Source organism: Ipomoea nil, unplaced genomic scaffold (genome assembly GCF_001879475.1).
Source record: "Ipomoea nil cultivar Tokyo-kokei standard unplaced genomic scaffold, Asagao_1.1 scaffold0728, whole genome shotgun sequence".
NCBI lineage: Eukaryota > Viridiplantae > Streptophyta > Magnoliopsida > Solanales > Convolvulaceae > Ipomoea > Ipomoea nil.
The window spans coordinates 421,805-439,713 of record NW_017617156.1 but is presented as its reverse complement, the minus strand read 5'-3'; the positions used below and the strand labels follow the sequence as shown (position 1 = coordinate 439,713).

Here is a 17,909-nt window from a genome sequence, read left to right as displayed (position 1 = left end):
TAATTTCATTTCTTTAATTATATTTCATATTTTATTAATTATAATTTAATGAAATTGTCACAAATATTTCTACGGAAGAAATATTATATTTCTCAATTTCATTAATTATATTAATTATAATCACCAAATATTGTGAAAATTACCATAATAATTTCTTAATTATAACATTTTTTCTCTTCCAATATTTAAATACATTACCATAAAATTACCATAATAATTACACAAAAGAAGGAAAGAAAAATTATGAGAATAATTATCTTTAATAAAAATTAGGAAATTATATTAAAAAATAATCTATATATTAAGGTAAGTATAATTTATTTTGTGCCAATAATATTATACATTAAGTATAAAAATATATATGTATATAAATTACGATAATAATTACAGCGAAAAAGGTGACAATACATAATTATTAGACAATAATATTAATAATTAATTATTAGGGCAAGTATAATTGATTTTGTACTTTTTTTTTGGTAGGTAAAGAGGGGCCTTAGAAGCCCTAGAAATTACGAGAGCCTTCTAGTTGCAACACTATTGGCATCCCGAGCAAGCAGAGTGCTCAAACCACTAGGAGGGAGATTCAGCAAGGTCTTCCCCCATGAATTATTATGTCCCAGATTGGCTAGGAAGTCAGCACATTGGTTCCCCTCCCGAAGAAAATGGCGGAGCTCGCAAACGTGAAACCCTTCCATCAAGAATTTGCAGTCTAAGATCAAAGTGTTAGCCTCCGGGCGGGAGCCTGAGTCGTTGTGTACAGCACTGACCAAGGCCTCCGAATCGGATTCCGCAAGAAGACAGTGAACCCCGTAGTTTTTTGCCATGACTAGCCCCTCCCGGAGTCCCCATAATTCAGCAATAAAGCTGTTTGTCACCCCTATTTTGGAGGTGAATCCTTTTATCCAATTGCCAAGGTAATCCCGTAACAGACCCCTGCACTGGCCATCCCCGAAGGCACTTTTCTGGAGCCATCCGTATTGAGTTTCAGGGTGCCGATCTGCGGTGGAGACCAGAAGACCCACGTGAGCTTCCCCATCATTGGACCACCATGTTTGAAGAGGAGGTGCTTGGCTTCTTCCGTCTGCTTCAAGGCACGTCTGTAGATCTCCGCAGCTGGGGTGGTGATTTGATTAAACACCCAATCATTCCTAGCTCTCCAAATGCTCCATAACATGTGAGGAAAAACCAGGTTCCAGTTTCTGTTATTTGTTGGCAGAGTCAACGAGGTGCAGTTGCTTCTTATCCAATCAACCAATGGCATATGGGATAGCGGATTGAAGGCGGATGGCGCGCTGCAAAGGTTCCAGCAGTCCACCGTCATGTCGCATCTCCGTAGCAGATGGTCGAGCGACTCTTGCTCACCTCCACATCTCGGACAGGTATCGTCATCGGTGAGATCGCGACGCAATCTTTCGGTGTTGACGAGGAGGCCATTGTTCGCAATTTTCCAAAGGAAAATCTTGATTTTCTCCATGCTTTTAATCTTCCACATCCAGCCTTGATCAACCCCATCTTCCACGTGTCCTGCAATTAAGGAATAAGCAGATTTCACAGAAAAAATCCCCGTACCTGAGTGTGACCATGAAAGAGTATCGGCTTGCCCGCTTTTGACGCTAATGGGGACCGCCTGAATGAGGTCTATAATATTTTCTGGAAGAAGGCCTCCCAGGGAATCAGTATTCCAGTTTCCATTGGATGAGATGAACTGACTTACTTTAAGATGAGCCTTATTTGAAGGGACCACCATGTTGGGCAGGGAGACGAGAGGAGCGTTACCAACCCAGCGGTCGTTCCAGAAATGAATGGAATCACCATTGCCCACTTTCCATTTGACACCTTGTTGAAGGAAGTGCCGCCCTTTAATAATACTTCTCCACCCCCAAGAGCAATTAGGTGGGGTACTAGCCGAGAAAAAATCACCTCCTTTTAAATAATTTTGTTTCATAACCTGTACCCAGAGTTTCTCCCGACTAGTCGACATGTTCCACGCAAGTTTGGTGAGGAATGCATAATTAAAATCCTGTGCCCGTCTAAGACCCAAACCCCCCATATCTCGCGGTAGGCAAATCCCCGACCAGTTGATCGAGTGTATTTTTTTGGTGTCTTCGGAATGTCCCCACAAGAAGTTCCTGCAAATCTTATCTATATTTTTACATGTGCTTACCGGCAAGGCCATAGATTGCATGACATAGGTTGGGGTCGTGGCAAGGGAGGATTGGACTAATACTCTTCTACCTGCCATGCTGAGGGCGCTCGCTTTCCAATTTGCCAGTTTCCTTCTCATTTTATCCAAGACAGCAGTGAAAGTATCTTTAGAGACCCTTTTATGGAGTAACGGAATTCCAAGATATGTACCAAGCTCGGAAGTGATCGGGATACCCGTTATGTCTCCAATAGCCCTCTTGATCCCTGCATTAGTATTAGGAGAGCAAAAAATTTGGGATTTAGAAAGATTTACCTTTAAGCCCGATGAGTTACTAAATCTGTTGAGACAATCCATCATGATATCAGCTTGGCGATTTGATGCTTCCCCGAAAAGCATAAGGTCGTCCGCGAAGAAGAGGTGGGAAATACCTATCCCGCCTCTCGATACTGAGATGGGTTTCCATCTACGAACCGCCACCTCACTGTGTATCTCGAAGGCCAACCTTTCCATAATAAGGTTAAAGAGATAGGGAGCTAAAGGGTCGCCTTGCCGGAGTCCACGACCTGGTGATAAGGGTGGTAAACGGCCTCCGTTCCAAAGAATTGAGATCTCACTTTCTTTAAGGGAAAAAAGGATCAGTTGTGTTATTCTTCTAGGGAACCCAAAACTGTCCAGAGTTTCTTCCAAGAAATTCCAATCAACTGTGTCGTAGGCTTTTTGGAGGTCCACTTTGAAAACCATAAGGCCTTTCTTACCTTGCTTCTTGTTCATAGTATGGATGACTTCTTGAGTAAGGATAACATTGTCAAGGGTTGAGCGCCCCGGAAGAAAACTGTTCTGGTGCGGCCCAATCAAGCGACACATAACGGGCCGTAGACGATTGACCAAGACCTTGGAAATGACTTTAAAGGCCACGTTGAGGAGTGTTATGGGCCGAAAATCAGCAGCACATTCCGGAACATCTTTTTTCGGAATAAGAGTGATAAAAGCCTGTAGAAGCGAAGTCGGCACCGAGCCACTAGATAGGGCCTGGTTAACTAAATCCGTTAGGGTAGGCCCAATCTCTTCCCAAAAATTTTGATAGAAAGCCGCAGGGATGCCATCCGGCCGCGGGCTCCCGAATTTCTTCATGCCAAAGACAGCTTTCTTGACTTCCTCATAATTGATTTTGTACTAATAGTATTATAAATTATGTGTGTGTGTGTGTGTATGTATATATATATATATATATATATATATATATATATATATATATATATATATATATATATATATATATATATATATATATATATATATATATATATATATATATATATATATATATATATATATATATATATATATATATATATATATATATAAAATTATTAATTACATTACCTAATATAATTGTCCTACTAATTAATTCCATGTTACTATGTATAATTCATATATTTGAAATTTTTTTAAAGCTAAATACCTTAATAATTAAGATAATTTTTAGTCAATCAATATTCAATAGCACTAAAAGTATTATTTTGAATTTTTATAAATAAGATCTAATATTATTAAACCGATATAATTAAAAATAATGTGTACATATTACCAAAGATTTTATAATAGTAATTTTTATTTCCTAATGTATGACATTTAGTACTAAAATTATTAGGTAGAATTTTTATAACTAAGGTATAATTTTATTAAATCAAACTAGTATTTGTGCACGTGCGTTGCACGGAATGAATTTGTTATAATATTTTAAAAATATTTAGATTGATATACAATTGTATAAATTATAACATCGAATATTATATAATATAATTTAAGAATTGAGTTGCACCGATTATGTTTTCTGATGTTATCAATGCTTGAATTCAAGTAAATAATTTCTCAATTAATAGCTAACGTGTAGATATACGCATTCGTTGCTGCAACTGTAGAGATTTTATATATCAGTGTTTATAATTTGTATTAATTGGGCTAATTAACTCATTGTCTAGCAACTCAGTTATAGAAATTATTTATATGGAAGTTATATTTTCTATTTAGATACATAGCAATTTTGTCATCTTTGTATATTAAAAAGCATAATATCAATGACTTGAATTATACATTATTGAAAATCTCTTTGTAGACGACATTGGTAGTAGTAACTGGATTTTATTCATCCTCGTCTAGAGTTAAAACAATTAGACCATAGGATGGGTGACTCGGGAAAAAGTCACATACAATTAACTGTGATTAAAGACTGATTTTTTCGATAATAACTCAACATGAATCATTGTTCACATCTTTGAATTATTTATTTTTTTCTTTACCTATTATAAACAGAAATTACGATATTTATCAAATTGTATTTTTTAAAAAATATAACATTTACACATGTTATGAGGGGTTAAAAAATATTTTAAAAATATTTTTTATTAATATGTATTTTTATTTTAAAATATTTTCCAGCAATCCAAACACTCCCTTAGCTTCCCATAAACAATTGATAAAGAAAAGTCACTTCATTAAGAAAATTAAAACTAATTAAAGTAAATCTAATCATGCTACAATCTAATAGAGCTAGTAGCATTCAAAAAAAAAAAAAAAAATCTTATCATGCTATATTTAATTGTAACTGTATATTAATTTCATTTTGAAATCATTGGTTCACATATTTAATTTTTTTAATTATTATAATTTATAAACAGAAAGGATATTGTACTAATTAATTTATATATTTATCAAATTCTATTTTTTAAAAATATAAGATTTACACATGTTATGATGGATAAAAAAAATATTTTAAAATTATTTTTTATTAGTAAGTATTTTTTTAAAAAAAAATAATTTCCAGCAATCCAAACACTCACTAAGTCTCCTATCAAAAAACTGATAAAGAAAAGTCAAATCATTAAGAGAATTAAAACTAATTAAAGTAAATGTAATCATGCTATATTTATTTGTAACTACACATTAATTTCATTTTGAAATTATTGGTTCACATAGTTGAATTATTTATTTTTTATTTAATTATTATAAACATAAATGATATTTTACTAATTAATTTATGATATTTATCAAATTGTATTTTTTAAATATAGTGTTTTATCCATGCATTGCACGAAATTTTATTATTGTTATTATGAATTTAAAATAAAAATAAAAAAATAAAAAGATGTTAAAATGTACAATATAATAATATAGTTGGACTTTTATATATTTAGTCAAATATCTATTTTCATAACATACAAAATTTAAATTTAAATTTTGTATAGTTAATATAATCTCTAATCATGTACATATTTAGATAAATTTATAGAATAAATTCATATAATTAAGTTGATTTATTCCAAATTGTATTTCATATCTATATATGAAATTTAAAAATATGAATAATAATAATTAAGAGAATTGTACTTAGAAATCAATAAAAAAATATAAATTCTAAATTTTGTATGAATAAATAAATATTCTAATCGGACGCATATCCTTATATGATTGTATAATACTTTGTATATACACATAATATTTATTAATATGTATATAGGAAAGTCTTGTAATATAATTTCATTAGTTATAATTTATATTGATATATTTATACTTAAAAAATTATATTTAGAAATTTAAAGAGTATATGTATGTATATTTTAAAAAATTATAAATATTCATGTTTTGTTAATTTTATAATTTCATTTCTTTAATTATATTTCATATTTTATTTATTATAATTTAATGAAATTGTCACAAATATTTCTACGGAAGAAATCATATATTTCTCAATTTCAATAATTATATTAATTATAATTACCAAATATTGTGGCAATTACCACAATAATTTCATTAATTATAACATTTGTTTTCTTCCAATATTTAAATACATTACCATAATAATAATACAAAAGAAGGAAAGAAAATTTATGAGAATAATCTATATCTATATATAATTAAAAGTAAAATCCTCCTAACCAAGTTTATCCCCAAAATTTAGGGGCATATATATATATATATATATATATATATATATATATATATATATATATATATATATATATATATATATATATATATATATATATATATATAAATTGCATATTTACCATATATGCATATTTTGTGTTTATATAGTATAATTTTTAGTATCAAACATTTGAATGGTAATAAAGGGGGGAAAATGTCAACATACAAATGATAATTCTTTCATTACTATACTAATTTTAATGGTAATTCATTAATTACTATATTTCATGATGAGTCAGCCTGTTCATGCCCATCATTTTTCAAGAAACATAGAAATGAAATAGTCAATTATTAAAATTGTTTATGATTTCGTTTTTAATTTTTGTCTAAAGTTAAAGATATATATTTTTGGCGATTATAACATTTTTTGTATTAACTGGAAATTTGAAAGTTTTACCTTTTTTGAGATCTCTTACCATTTTATAATTTCAATATTGTGCCATTTTGAACTCATCCATTGGTGTATAAATACACTCTATATGACCATACAAAATTCATTGAGGAGACATTTGTACTCAAGAGTAAACTTCTCCTTAAACTAACTTCGGGTGTCAAGAAAATCTCCGTTTTCATTCATAATGATATTCCTATTTCCAAGTCTCCCATCACCGTTCGGTACATCAATGATGTCTGGATTTCTGGGTCTTCCATTGTTCCCTTTGATCCTTATGATTGTGCCATTGCCAGTATTTTTTTTATTTGGGTTCAGTACAACGTGGATTTTTTTGGGAGGTTTCTCTAATTAAATTTTTGGTTAAAAATTTATATTTCCTTTGTATTTTATTTTATTACTTTTTATTTATTTATACTAATATATGAATGGAGTAACACAAAATCTGAAATTGTATTTGTTATTTATTTCTTCTTTTTAAATAATCATTATTTTTATGTTTTACAAAAATTTAGAGAAAATCAAATATAGCGAGATTTTTAATAGGTTAAACAAACACTCTACTCAAGTTGTGATATATATATATATATATATATATATATATATATATATATATATATATATATATATATATATATATATATATATATACTAACTCTAAGTTTCAGAAAATCTTACAAAATTATCAAAATTACCGTCTTTATCATCCTCGATCACATCTCTTCAATCTTTCATAAAAACTAAACCAATAGGGTTCTGTTACAAATGCTCTTCCTCCTCAATTTCCTTTTGTTGAAGCAGAGCCTCCTTAAGTATCTTCAAACTCATACCAGACGATATAAACTGCAAAACATATTGAAGTACGTGAGAATATAGTTAGAAAAATGTAAAAAATTCATACAAAAAGAATGCAGAGAGATGAGTCTGAGATTCTTTGATTGAAGAAGCCCTTGTATTTATAGGTAGAAAATACTAATTCAAAATGAAAGTATAATAATTTATTTATTTAAGGGAAAGTATAATAATTTATTTATTTAAGGTAATAACATTATTATTATTATTATTATTATTATTATTATTATTATTATTATTATTATTATTATTATTATTATTATTATTATTATTATTATTATTATTATTATTATTATTTATTTTCCATTTGACATTTACTTACCAAGTAAGTTTTACTACAAAAGTTTTGGGGGAAAAATTTGTTAGGAGGATTTTACTTTTATATATATATATATATATATATATATAGATATATAGATTTATTAAAAATAATGTGTCCACAATATAAAATAAATTATACTTGTCTTAATAATTATTTCTTAATATAAATATACAATTATAAATTTGTATAAGAAAAACATAGAAGCTCTTGGTTAAAAAAAAAAAAAATCTCTCCATTTCCTTTTTCTCTTCCCTCAGCATCGTATTCCCACTCTCTCTATAAAAAGGCAAAGTAGGATGAGAAAATGTCTTCATCTACAACGTCCTCACCCCTCAATTCGATTTAGCTTTTCTTAGATTGCTTTTTTGCCCAGCGAACTACGTAAACCTTTAACGCTGCTTGTTAAAAAAACATAGAAACTTGAATGACATATACAAATCTCAAAGTCAACATACTAACTCTAAGTTTCAGAAAATCTTACAAAATTATCAAAATTACCGTCGTTATCATTCTCGATCGCATCTCTACAATCTTCCATAAAAACTAAACCATTAGGGTTCTGTTACCAAGACTCTTCCTCCTCAAATTCCTTTTGTTGAAACATAGCCTCCTTAAGTATCTTCAAACGCATACCAAATGATATAAATTGCAAAATATATTGAAGTACAGGGGAATATAGTTAGAAAAAGGTAGAAAATTCATACGAAAAGAAAATAGAGAGATGAGTCTGAGATTCTTTGATTGATGAGACAACGGAACGACAATGCGGCTCTATTTCGTCAACCTACTAATGCATAAACGGAAACGATGGAGAAGATACGGGGTGGAGAAGTCCTACCGATGTGGAGAAAGAAATGATGGGAGAGGCTAGGGATTAAAAGAATTATAAATTTGTATTTATAGATAGAAAATACTAATTCAAAAGGAAAATATAATAATTTATTTATTTAAGGTAATAACATTATTATTATTATTATTATTATTATTATTATTATTATTATTATTATTATTATTATTATTATTATTATTATTATTATTATTATTATTATTATTATTATTATTATTATTATTATTATTATTATTATTATTATTATTATTATTATTATTATTATTATTATTATTATTATTATTATTATTATTATTATTATTATTATTATTATTATTATTATTATTATTATTATTATTATTATTATTATTATTATTATTATTATTATTATTATTATTAGTAGTAGTAGTAGTAGTAGTAGTAGAAGATTACAGAAATGCCCATAAATTTTGGGGAAAAAACTTGACTAGGAGGATTTTACTTTATATATATATATATATATATATATATATATATATATATATATATATATATATATATATATATATATATATATATATATATATATATATATATATATATACTAGTTCTACACGCGCATTGCGCGAATGGGATAATGCCCAATGTTTATATTTTTATATAAGTACTTTAGAGTATATCAATGCAAGATTATATTAGAGTTGGTCATGCATAGATAATTGAATGTTGAATTTGCTTATTTAAATAATTAATTGTAAGTTTACGAATGTAAGATAATGCAATTATGTTTGATTATAATTGTCACTAAAATAGTTGATGGTAATTTTCTAAATACTTACTCTAAAAATAATAGTCTAAATAATGCTAGTCTAAAAATAATAGTGTAAATAAAATCTACATTTGGTTTAAATTTCTCTAAGCCTTCTTAATTCTTTTGAGGGGAGCATTGTCATTCTCTTCATCTTCAGTACATATCCTCTTCTTTTGATTTGGTAGTGCTCCATGTACAATTGTGTTAGTTGTGATATCATAGGGGGAAGCATCATGAAATGAGATTATAGTGTAGGAAGAAGTGGATCTGCCTTGTTGTGTATATGCCTGGGATATTAGTTGTACAACAAACTCTTGATCTTGTAGGCGCTTGTTGATATTTGGCAGTGGTAGTTTTTTTCCCTACATGTTTCATTCGTTATGAGATGTGTGCCATATATTTTCATGTGACCGAATTAAACAAAATATTAATATATTTGTAGAAGGTTCATGAATAGTACCTCTTGTTCTAGTTCCATAACTTGTTTACTTGAATATAACAACAATGACTCTGCAAGTAGTCAGAATGTTGATGCCACAATGTGCCCAGTTTCATCAACAATTTCCACATCCATTTTGCACCTGTGCATTTTGTAGTTCATATTTTTGGAATTGGTATGAATGAGTGTAGTACTTAATCTTTTGTGTGTGTGTGTGTGTGTATTTTTTGTTAAATTGGTTTGTTGAATTGATACTAACCTTGGAGTACCCACCGCCCTCTTTTCACCACAATGCATACAGTTAAATTGCTGGTCACTTTGTGCATAAACCTTTTTTAAACAATGGCTACATCCTATATACCAAGTGTTGTTGTTGTCAAGGTTAATGCTGATTTTGCCCTTAATCCAAGCAGTTTGAGACTATAAAATGAAAGTGATTGTTAATTTATATTAATTTAAATATATTTAAAGAATGCTCAATAAGTATTTTACTTACAGGATTAATGAATGGTGTAACGGTCGCTATTTTTTTAATTTCTTCTTTTTCTGGATTGCAAGTTTGATTGCATCATTGTTGTAGTCTCGACATCTTTTCAATGCATCAAGTGTGCCACGATGTTCTTTCGCCCTACATAGACAGTTTTAATAATGTGTTTTTCAATATAGCTATGCAAGATAATGATATATTTCGCATGTACATAAATTATTACAAGTATAGAAGTATACCATTCTTTTAGGTGTTCTGCTCTAGGTACCTTAGGTTCAACCACTATTGTTGAATGATTTCTGTACTATATATATATATATATATATATATATATATATATATATATATATATATATATATATATATATATATATATATATATATATATATATATATATATATATAATCGCACTCAGGTGCGAATGCTTCGCCTAGGCACGAAATAGGAATGGATTCTGTCCGTCCACGTGTCCAGATCTAATGGATGAGAAACACTGATTTTTAAAAAAGGCACGGTGGCATTTTCGTAAATAATTGAATATCGAAGTGCAAGTAAAATGTATTACAAGTGCATGTAAAATGTATTATAGGTGCAGGTAAAGATTTACACTGAGCATCAATACAAAGTGCACCTATTGTTATAAGTAGTTGCACATATAGTTCTAAGTAGTTGCACACATAGTTATAAGTAGTTGCACCTAGGTGCATGAATGTTTGCAGGTGGTTTTCAGGGGTATTACTACCCGCTGAACTCAGATCAATGAAAGTTAACAAGACAAAAATTACATGCACTTATAGGTGAAAGTAGTTGCACCTATAGTTATAAGCACACCCAGGTGCATGAATGTTTGCGGGAAGTGAATGCTAACAAGGCAAAATTATATGCACTTATAGGTGAAAGTAGGTGCACTTGTAAGTGATTTTACTTGCACTTCGATGTTCAATTATTTACGAAAATGCCACCGCGTTTTTTTTAAGCTATTAGATCTGAACACGTGTTGCGCGCTGATTCGTTCGCATATTCCTTCCTAGGCACTTATTCGCACCTAAGTGCATCCCTATATATATATATTTTGAGTACTACTGCCTTTTCAACCTGTTGAAGCACAAAGAATCAATGTCCCACTGGGGTTTGAACCTGCTACAAGCTACTTGAAATTGAATTATATTTACTTGTTTCTTTTTACAAGCTACAAGAATCAATGCCCCACTGGGGCTTAGCCTTGCTGAAATTGAAGTGGATTTTTAAGTTTTACTCCATTTTATCTCTTTGTAATATGGCAGGTTTTGATTCATCTATTCTCTTCTCATTTGTTTCTGCTGCATACTGCTATTTCTTCAGGTTTGTGAGTTGCATTAGGCAAAGTTAAATGACACAATCCTACAGTCTCGTATAGGTCCCTTTTCAAGTTATAGTGAACCTGTGCCAGTGCCAGTTGAGAAGACCTTTTGCCCAATTCCTGTAGCAAATGTAGAGCACAAAGTTTTGTTGAAGCCAGGCAACCTTGAGGTGTAGGAAGATACTTCATTCCGGTGGCTGCTTGTTTTGACCTAACTTGATCTGTCTTTAAAGTTTAGACAAATCTGGAATGAAATCATATACTTAAATCGTGCCTTAGTTTGCACAATCAACAGAAATCTTACTGATATTTTATTATGATTCATATATTCTTGGGATAAATATAAAATAGTTTACAGGGGGAATGAAAGATTGGGACAAACTCGCAAATACAGACTCTGTAGGATATAAAATGTAGGTCTGGTTTTATTAGGAACATCCCTTGATTAAACGTACTAATTCCATCACCCTGAATTGACGACTCATATGTGCATGTTCCCCTCTACTATATGTAGCTCTTTACATGCAGATTGGTTATGCTTACATGATAGTATTGTTGGTTTTATCACTTTTAACTGGTTTTCGATTCGCAAGCACAATTGCTTGCTTGAACGAAACAAAGTACTGTATATAAAGAACAAGTAACAAGAATGTAAGCAAGAATTTAAAGCAAGACAATACTTAAAGAATTGACTCTTTACATGTCCCTTCAAGGTATTTATACTTAGGTCGAAAACAAAACAAAAATAATCTAAATCTTGTTAGCAAATCAAGGATCTATTTTCTCAAACATTTCTCTCTGGATTTTTCTTCATAGAAACTGTCCCAAACATTTCTACATTGAAGTAGATATATTTCAACATTCAGCAAACTGATAGGTCCCAACTACAATTATAAAGCTTTCAAAAATCAAGGAATCATGGTTTCATTACTCTTCAATACAATATTTCGACCTATAACAACCGTGTTATCATTTTCATCTCTCAGTTTAACAGACTGCCCTTTGTATGAAATAGTCAAAGCTGTGGCCATTTGATTATTTCTAGAAGTTTCAGATTATGAAGTGTTGCCTGCCAACCTTGTTGCTTCTCTGAAATGGAAACAGAATATTAAAAATTAAAATTAAACCTCTTTCTGCTTTGAAAGAGTGAAAGAAGAAAATATGGGCAGGCATTAGTCAATACAGGAAAAACAATCTCAAGAGGAAGAAAAAAAATTATTACTATGAGAACAAGAATCAAGTAAAGAAAAACAGGAATAAACCAGAAGGGGAACTGGAAACCATCAATCTTCCAATTCAGTTCTACATAATTTATATGCATGTGTAAAAGCATGGTCCAATTTCTATCTCTAAATGGCAAATGAGAATCACCATTTGCAATGGATTCAACAACACCCTTCAGTGCAATATTCCCCTGATTTATCTTAGCAATCAGAATTTGGAGCCACATAATAAATATGGTTAACAACTTGGCAAAAAGGACTAAATGAAGCATAAAAACTATGGTTAAGAAGTTGAGTAAAGCATAATTACCTGCATCTTTGCATCAAAACCATCTTGTCCAACTTGTTCTATATTTTCAGAACCTGCCATGTCAACAAGCATAAGCCGCCCTCCAACTGTTGGGACATTAAGAATTATCTACAAAAGTAGGACATATAATATTTTAGATCAGATCCTAAAAGACTTGTAACCAAGTCATCATAGGAATTACCATGCAATGACTTCTGGAACTTCTGTCATTATTACTTATCTTTTCTACTTTCTAGATCTCTTTCGATAGAGAGCCTGCATCATTCCCAGAAATAAAAGTCACATTTTTTGCCCTTTTTCCAACATTACCTGCAAATGCAAACATATAGATACTTGGCACCATACTGAAAGATATGCAAGAAAACAATCACCTAGCTCCCTATATGCATAATACAAATGGCCCCCTTTTAGAGTGGTGACGACATTTTCACAGCAGATGACTTTTTGACAAAAGGAATTCATGCTAAAAGCAAAATAGACGGCATAGATTAAGTTATCCAAAACAAAGAGTAAAGAAAGAAAGGACTAAGATTTTTCCTTCATACATTGCTAGGTCAAAAAGAACTGTTTTTAGAACAATTAATTTTGTAGATATACCTAGAAAATATTGTCAATATAGGACAAATTTCCTTTCAGTTGATTGAAGGGAGGTATAACCAACTTACAAGTAGCAAGTAGAGCTCCCAAAGATTCCTGTAAATGATCGATAAATCTTATTGATGTCATGAAAAGCAACTAATCTTGTAGGATAAAGAGATTTCTGACCTTGGAAGACGTATACAATAGTATTATTAATTGACATGTCATTCTGGAAAACTCTATCTCATGTTTAATTCCTTGAGAATACAATTTTACAATGATGTCAAGCTCCTCCCTAATCAAAGAGACAGTTAACTTGTCCAGCAATCCTCTGTTTGCTCAGAAAAAAAAAATAAAAATACATGACCCAGTAAGAAACAACACAGTCATTAGGTAGAAAACAAAAATCAGTATAAATCTTGTTAGCAAATCAAGGATCTATTTTCTCAAACATTTCTCTCTGAATTTTTCTTCATAGAAACTGTCCCAAACATTTCTACATTGAACTAGATATATTTCAACATTCAGCAAACTGATAGGTCCCAACTACACGCCAATGCTTTCAAAAATCAAGGTATCAGGGTTTCATTACTCTTCAACACAATATTTTGACCTATAACAACCGTGTTATCATTTACCATTATTTTGTTCATTATAAATTTTAAATTTGTTACTCCAACAGTGCTACCTGAATAAACATAAATTCATGCATTCTTTTTCTTCTCTAAATGAAAAATGAACATGAATAATATTTCCAGAAGAGGATGACCAAACACAGTGGAAGACTTGGAAGCAGTCAAGAGTAATACAATGGAAAATGCAACTCATAATACCAAAGTCCATATGAAGAATTCTCATCTGCAGCTACTTACATATTTTTCAAGCTCATGAATCTCTTTTTGAAGCTCAGATCTTAGTCCATAATTCTCTTCCACCTGTAAATAACGTACAATACAAGATAAATCAGTAAATCAAGTTAACCACTATGACTAATAGACAAAATGATTTCGAATGCAAAATCTCAAATGCAGGTAGTTAACTGACTCCAAATGCAAAATCTCAAAAAGCACAAAATTTATATACACATATTCAAACTAAAAGGATAGTATATTACTTGATAAGCAAGATTGGATGATAAGATCATTCATTCTAAAGGAATTAATCTTTGAGTTAAACTGCACAGAGAGTCGTATCATAATGCCAACACACACACACACACACACACACACACACACACAGGTGCCCAAATCAATTACAAGCTAACGCAAATGTCAAAATTAAAAAACCTGCGATATCCTTTGCAATTCGGCGAGGTGATTCACCGAGGTTGGGCGAAACCTTGATGAATAAATTCCTTCTGAATGATGAAAATGATGAACAAAAGGAGGTCTCAGGCTAAAAAACCAGCAAATTCAAATGTAAAACACAGAACATACAGAGTAATGCAAAGTATATTAGACAACACAAAATGAAATCAAGAAGGGCTCAATTGTCTTTATCCATCTCATTCTGTTATAACGGCCTTTGGCGCCTGTTTTAGAAGCTGTATATTAGCTCTCGTAAACTGCCTAGAGCAGCAGTTAGATCATTCATCATCATCTGTAATCAACCTTTTCCTCTCAATGCAAAGTTACTGTTTCATCGCATAGCTCAACTTCCATCATGGTATCAGAGCCATGGAAGATCAGCTACGCAGCTGCTATTTCCGGTGAGACCGGCCAGTCGTCTCGCACACCGGTGATGAATCAACCTCCGATTCAAGCAGCGCCGCAAACCTCCATACCTCAAGTCGTTCCGCAGAGGAGCGCCACTGAAGATGTAGAGAATCCTCTATATCTCAACACTAACGAGAATCCAAATAGCGTATTGGTGAGAACTCCTCTCACAGGAAGCTTCAATTATGGCTCGTGGAGCATTTCAATGCAGGTTCCGTTAGAAGTGAAGAACAAATGGTCCATTGTCGACGGAAGCATCGAAAAACCAGATAGAAACCATGGACACTATGCATCTTCGAGAAGATGTAATCTCATGATCAAGTCATGGATTCTTAAGGCGGTACATCCTTCAATTGCTCAGAGCATAATATATATGGATGACGCAAAAGAGATCTGGAACGATCTGAAGAAGAGGTTCTCGCAGCGCGATCCTCATCGCATATCGATTTTGCAGTGCGAGATTTATGGATTGAGACAAGGAAACTTGTCGATCAATGAGAATTATACGAAGTGTAGGTCACTGTGGGAGGAGATGAACGAGATGAGGCCACTCCCAATCTGCAAATGCAATCCTCATTGCTTGTGCTCAGGTGCTCTAATTGATGAAGTTCGAAAGGATCGAGAAATAGATCAAATAATTCGTTTCTTGCAGGGATTAAATGATGATTATAATCCTTTGAAGTCCAGCGTTTTGGTTCTAGATCCTCTGCCCGAAATTCACAAAGTGTATGTGATGGCGGAGAAGTTTGAAAAGCAACTCAATCTCAACAGTTTGAACCTAGAAACCAGCCATGCCAACTCTATCCAGAGCAATCCGAAAGCAACAGAAGAGGTTGTCGCAGCAGTGAATCAGTACTATGGCAAAAGGAACATGAATTCCGGTGGAAACAAGAGTGCAAAGTGCACGTATTGTGGCATGACGGGGCACACCGTCGAGAAGTGTTACAAAAAGCACGGCTACCCACCGGGATGGGTGCCGGGCTACAAATCGAAAGGGAAGCAATCTGCCATAGCTGCCCCTACTGCTGGTTCCAGTCTTGATACTGCCTGCTCCAATCCTGAGAATAACATTGCTTCTGAGCAGATACAGAAGCTGATTTCACTTCTACAAACACAGATGGGGCATAATCAACCGCCAATGAGTGCTGCTGTTTCATTGGTCCCAAAATTTGACAAACCAGAGGCACAAAATACAGGCAAGTCTCATACTGTTTCTCATGCTATCAATTTTGTTAATCTTGATTCCACAACTTGGATCCTTGATTCGGGAGCAACTGATCATATAGTTTGCTCTCGAGAATTCTTTAATGTTTGTCATGTTGTTCAAGGAGCAAGGGTAAATCTACCTAATGGAGAAACAGTCATAGTACAACATATGGGAGATATCAACCTGGGAAAGGAACTTTGGCTACGAAATGCCCTGCACATCCCACAGTTTAAGTTCAATATAGTTTCAGTAAGCAAGCTCATCAAAGATTCCTCTCACACTTTAATATTTGATTCTGGACAGTGCCGGATTCAGAGCGATGGGAGAACAACTGATTTTGCTAGAGAGGATAGAGGCCTATATCTGCTGCTTCAACCACAAAAAATCAGCTTACATAGCAACTCTATTGTGCAATGTAACAGTGCTATGGCTACCATTGAGTTGTGGCACAAACGTTTAGGGCATTTCCCATTTAATAAAATTCATCTCCTTTGTGATATTCCCAACTCTCAGTCAAAAATGGATCCATGTGATGTATGCCACTATGCTAAACAAAAACGCCTCCCATTTCCCTTGAGCAGTACATCATCAAAAGCCATTTTCAATCTAATTCATGTTGATATTTGGGGCCCGTTTCCAGTGAAATATATGGGAGGGGAGAGGTATTTCTTAACCATCGTAGACGACTATTCAAGATACACTTGGATTCATCTCATGAGAAACAAGTCTGAGACCCGAGAAAAGTTGAAAAATTTTCACAAGCAGATACATACTCACCATGGCCTAGCTATTAAAACTCTGCGCAGTGATAACGGAATGGAGTTCAACTTGGTGGATTTCTTTGCTGAACATGGCATCATTCATCAAAGGTCATGCGTCCATACACCCCAACAAAACGCGGTGGTCGAACGCAAACACCATCATATCATGAGTGTGGCAAGAGCTCTTCGATTTCAAGAAAAATTACCTCTTGAATTCTGGGGATTATGTGTAATGCATGCTGCGTTCATCATCAACCGGCTTCCTTCTTCAGTGACTGATTGGATTAGTCCCTATCAAAAACTCTATGGAGAGAAACCGACCCTTGAGAACATCAAGATATTTGGATGCTTATGTTACGCAGCCACACTGCCTAATCAGAGACACAAGATGGCTTCACGCAGCAGGCGATGTGTCTTCGTTGGTATACCTGCACATGTCAAAGGTTATTTGGTGCACGACATGCAGGACAACTCAACGTTTATATCTAGGGACATCATCTTCTATGAAGACTACTTTCCCTTAGCCGAGCA

The 17,909-nt window shown here is 32.4% G+C and overlaps 1 protein-coding gene across 1 annotated transcript; it reads left to right on the top strand.

Annotated features, from left to right (window-relative positions):
- Positions 1–15,357: 15,357 nt before the first annotated feature.
- Positions 15,358–17,867, top strand: LOC109176683. The gene is made up of 2 exons (XM_019326089.1): positions 15,358–17,800; positions 17,845–17,867. The coding sequence occupies exons 1-2, from the start codon at positions 15,358–15,360 to the stop codon at positions 17,865–17,867; spliced, it is 2,466 nt and encodes an 821-aa protein (XP_019181634.1).
- The last annotated feature ends 42 nt before the right edge of the window (positions 17,868–17,909 follow it).

Coding starts and splice junctions, on each gene's coding strand:
- LOC109176683 (XM_019326089.1), top strand. CDS start 15,358: ATGGTATCAGAGCCATGGAAGATCAGCTACGCAGCTGCTATTTCCGGT. Junction 17,801..17,844: donor CAGGCGATGTGTCTTCGTTG/GTATACCTGCAC, acceptor CACGACATGCAG/GACAACTCAACGTTTATATC.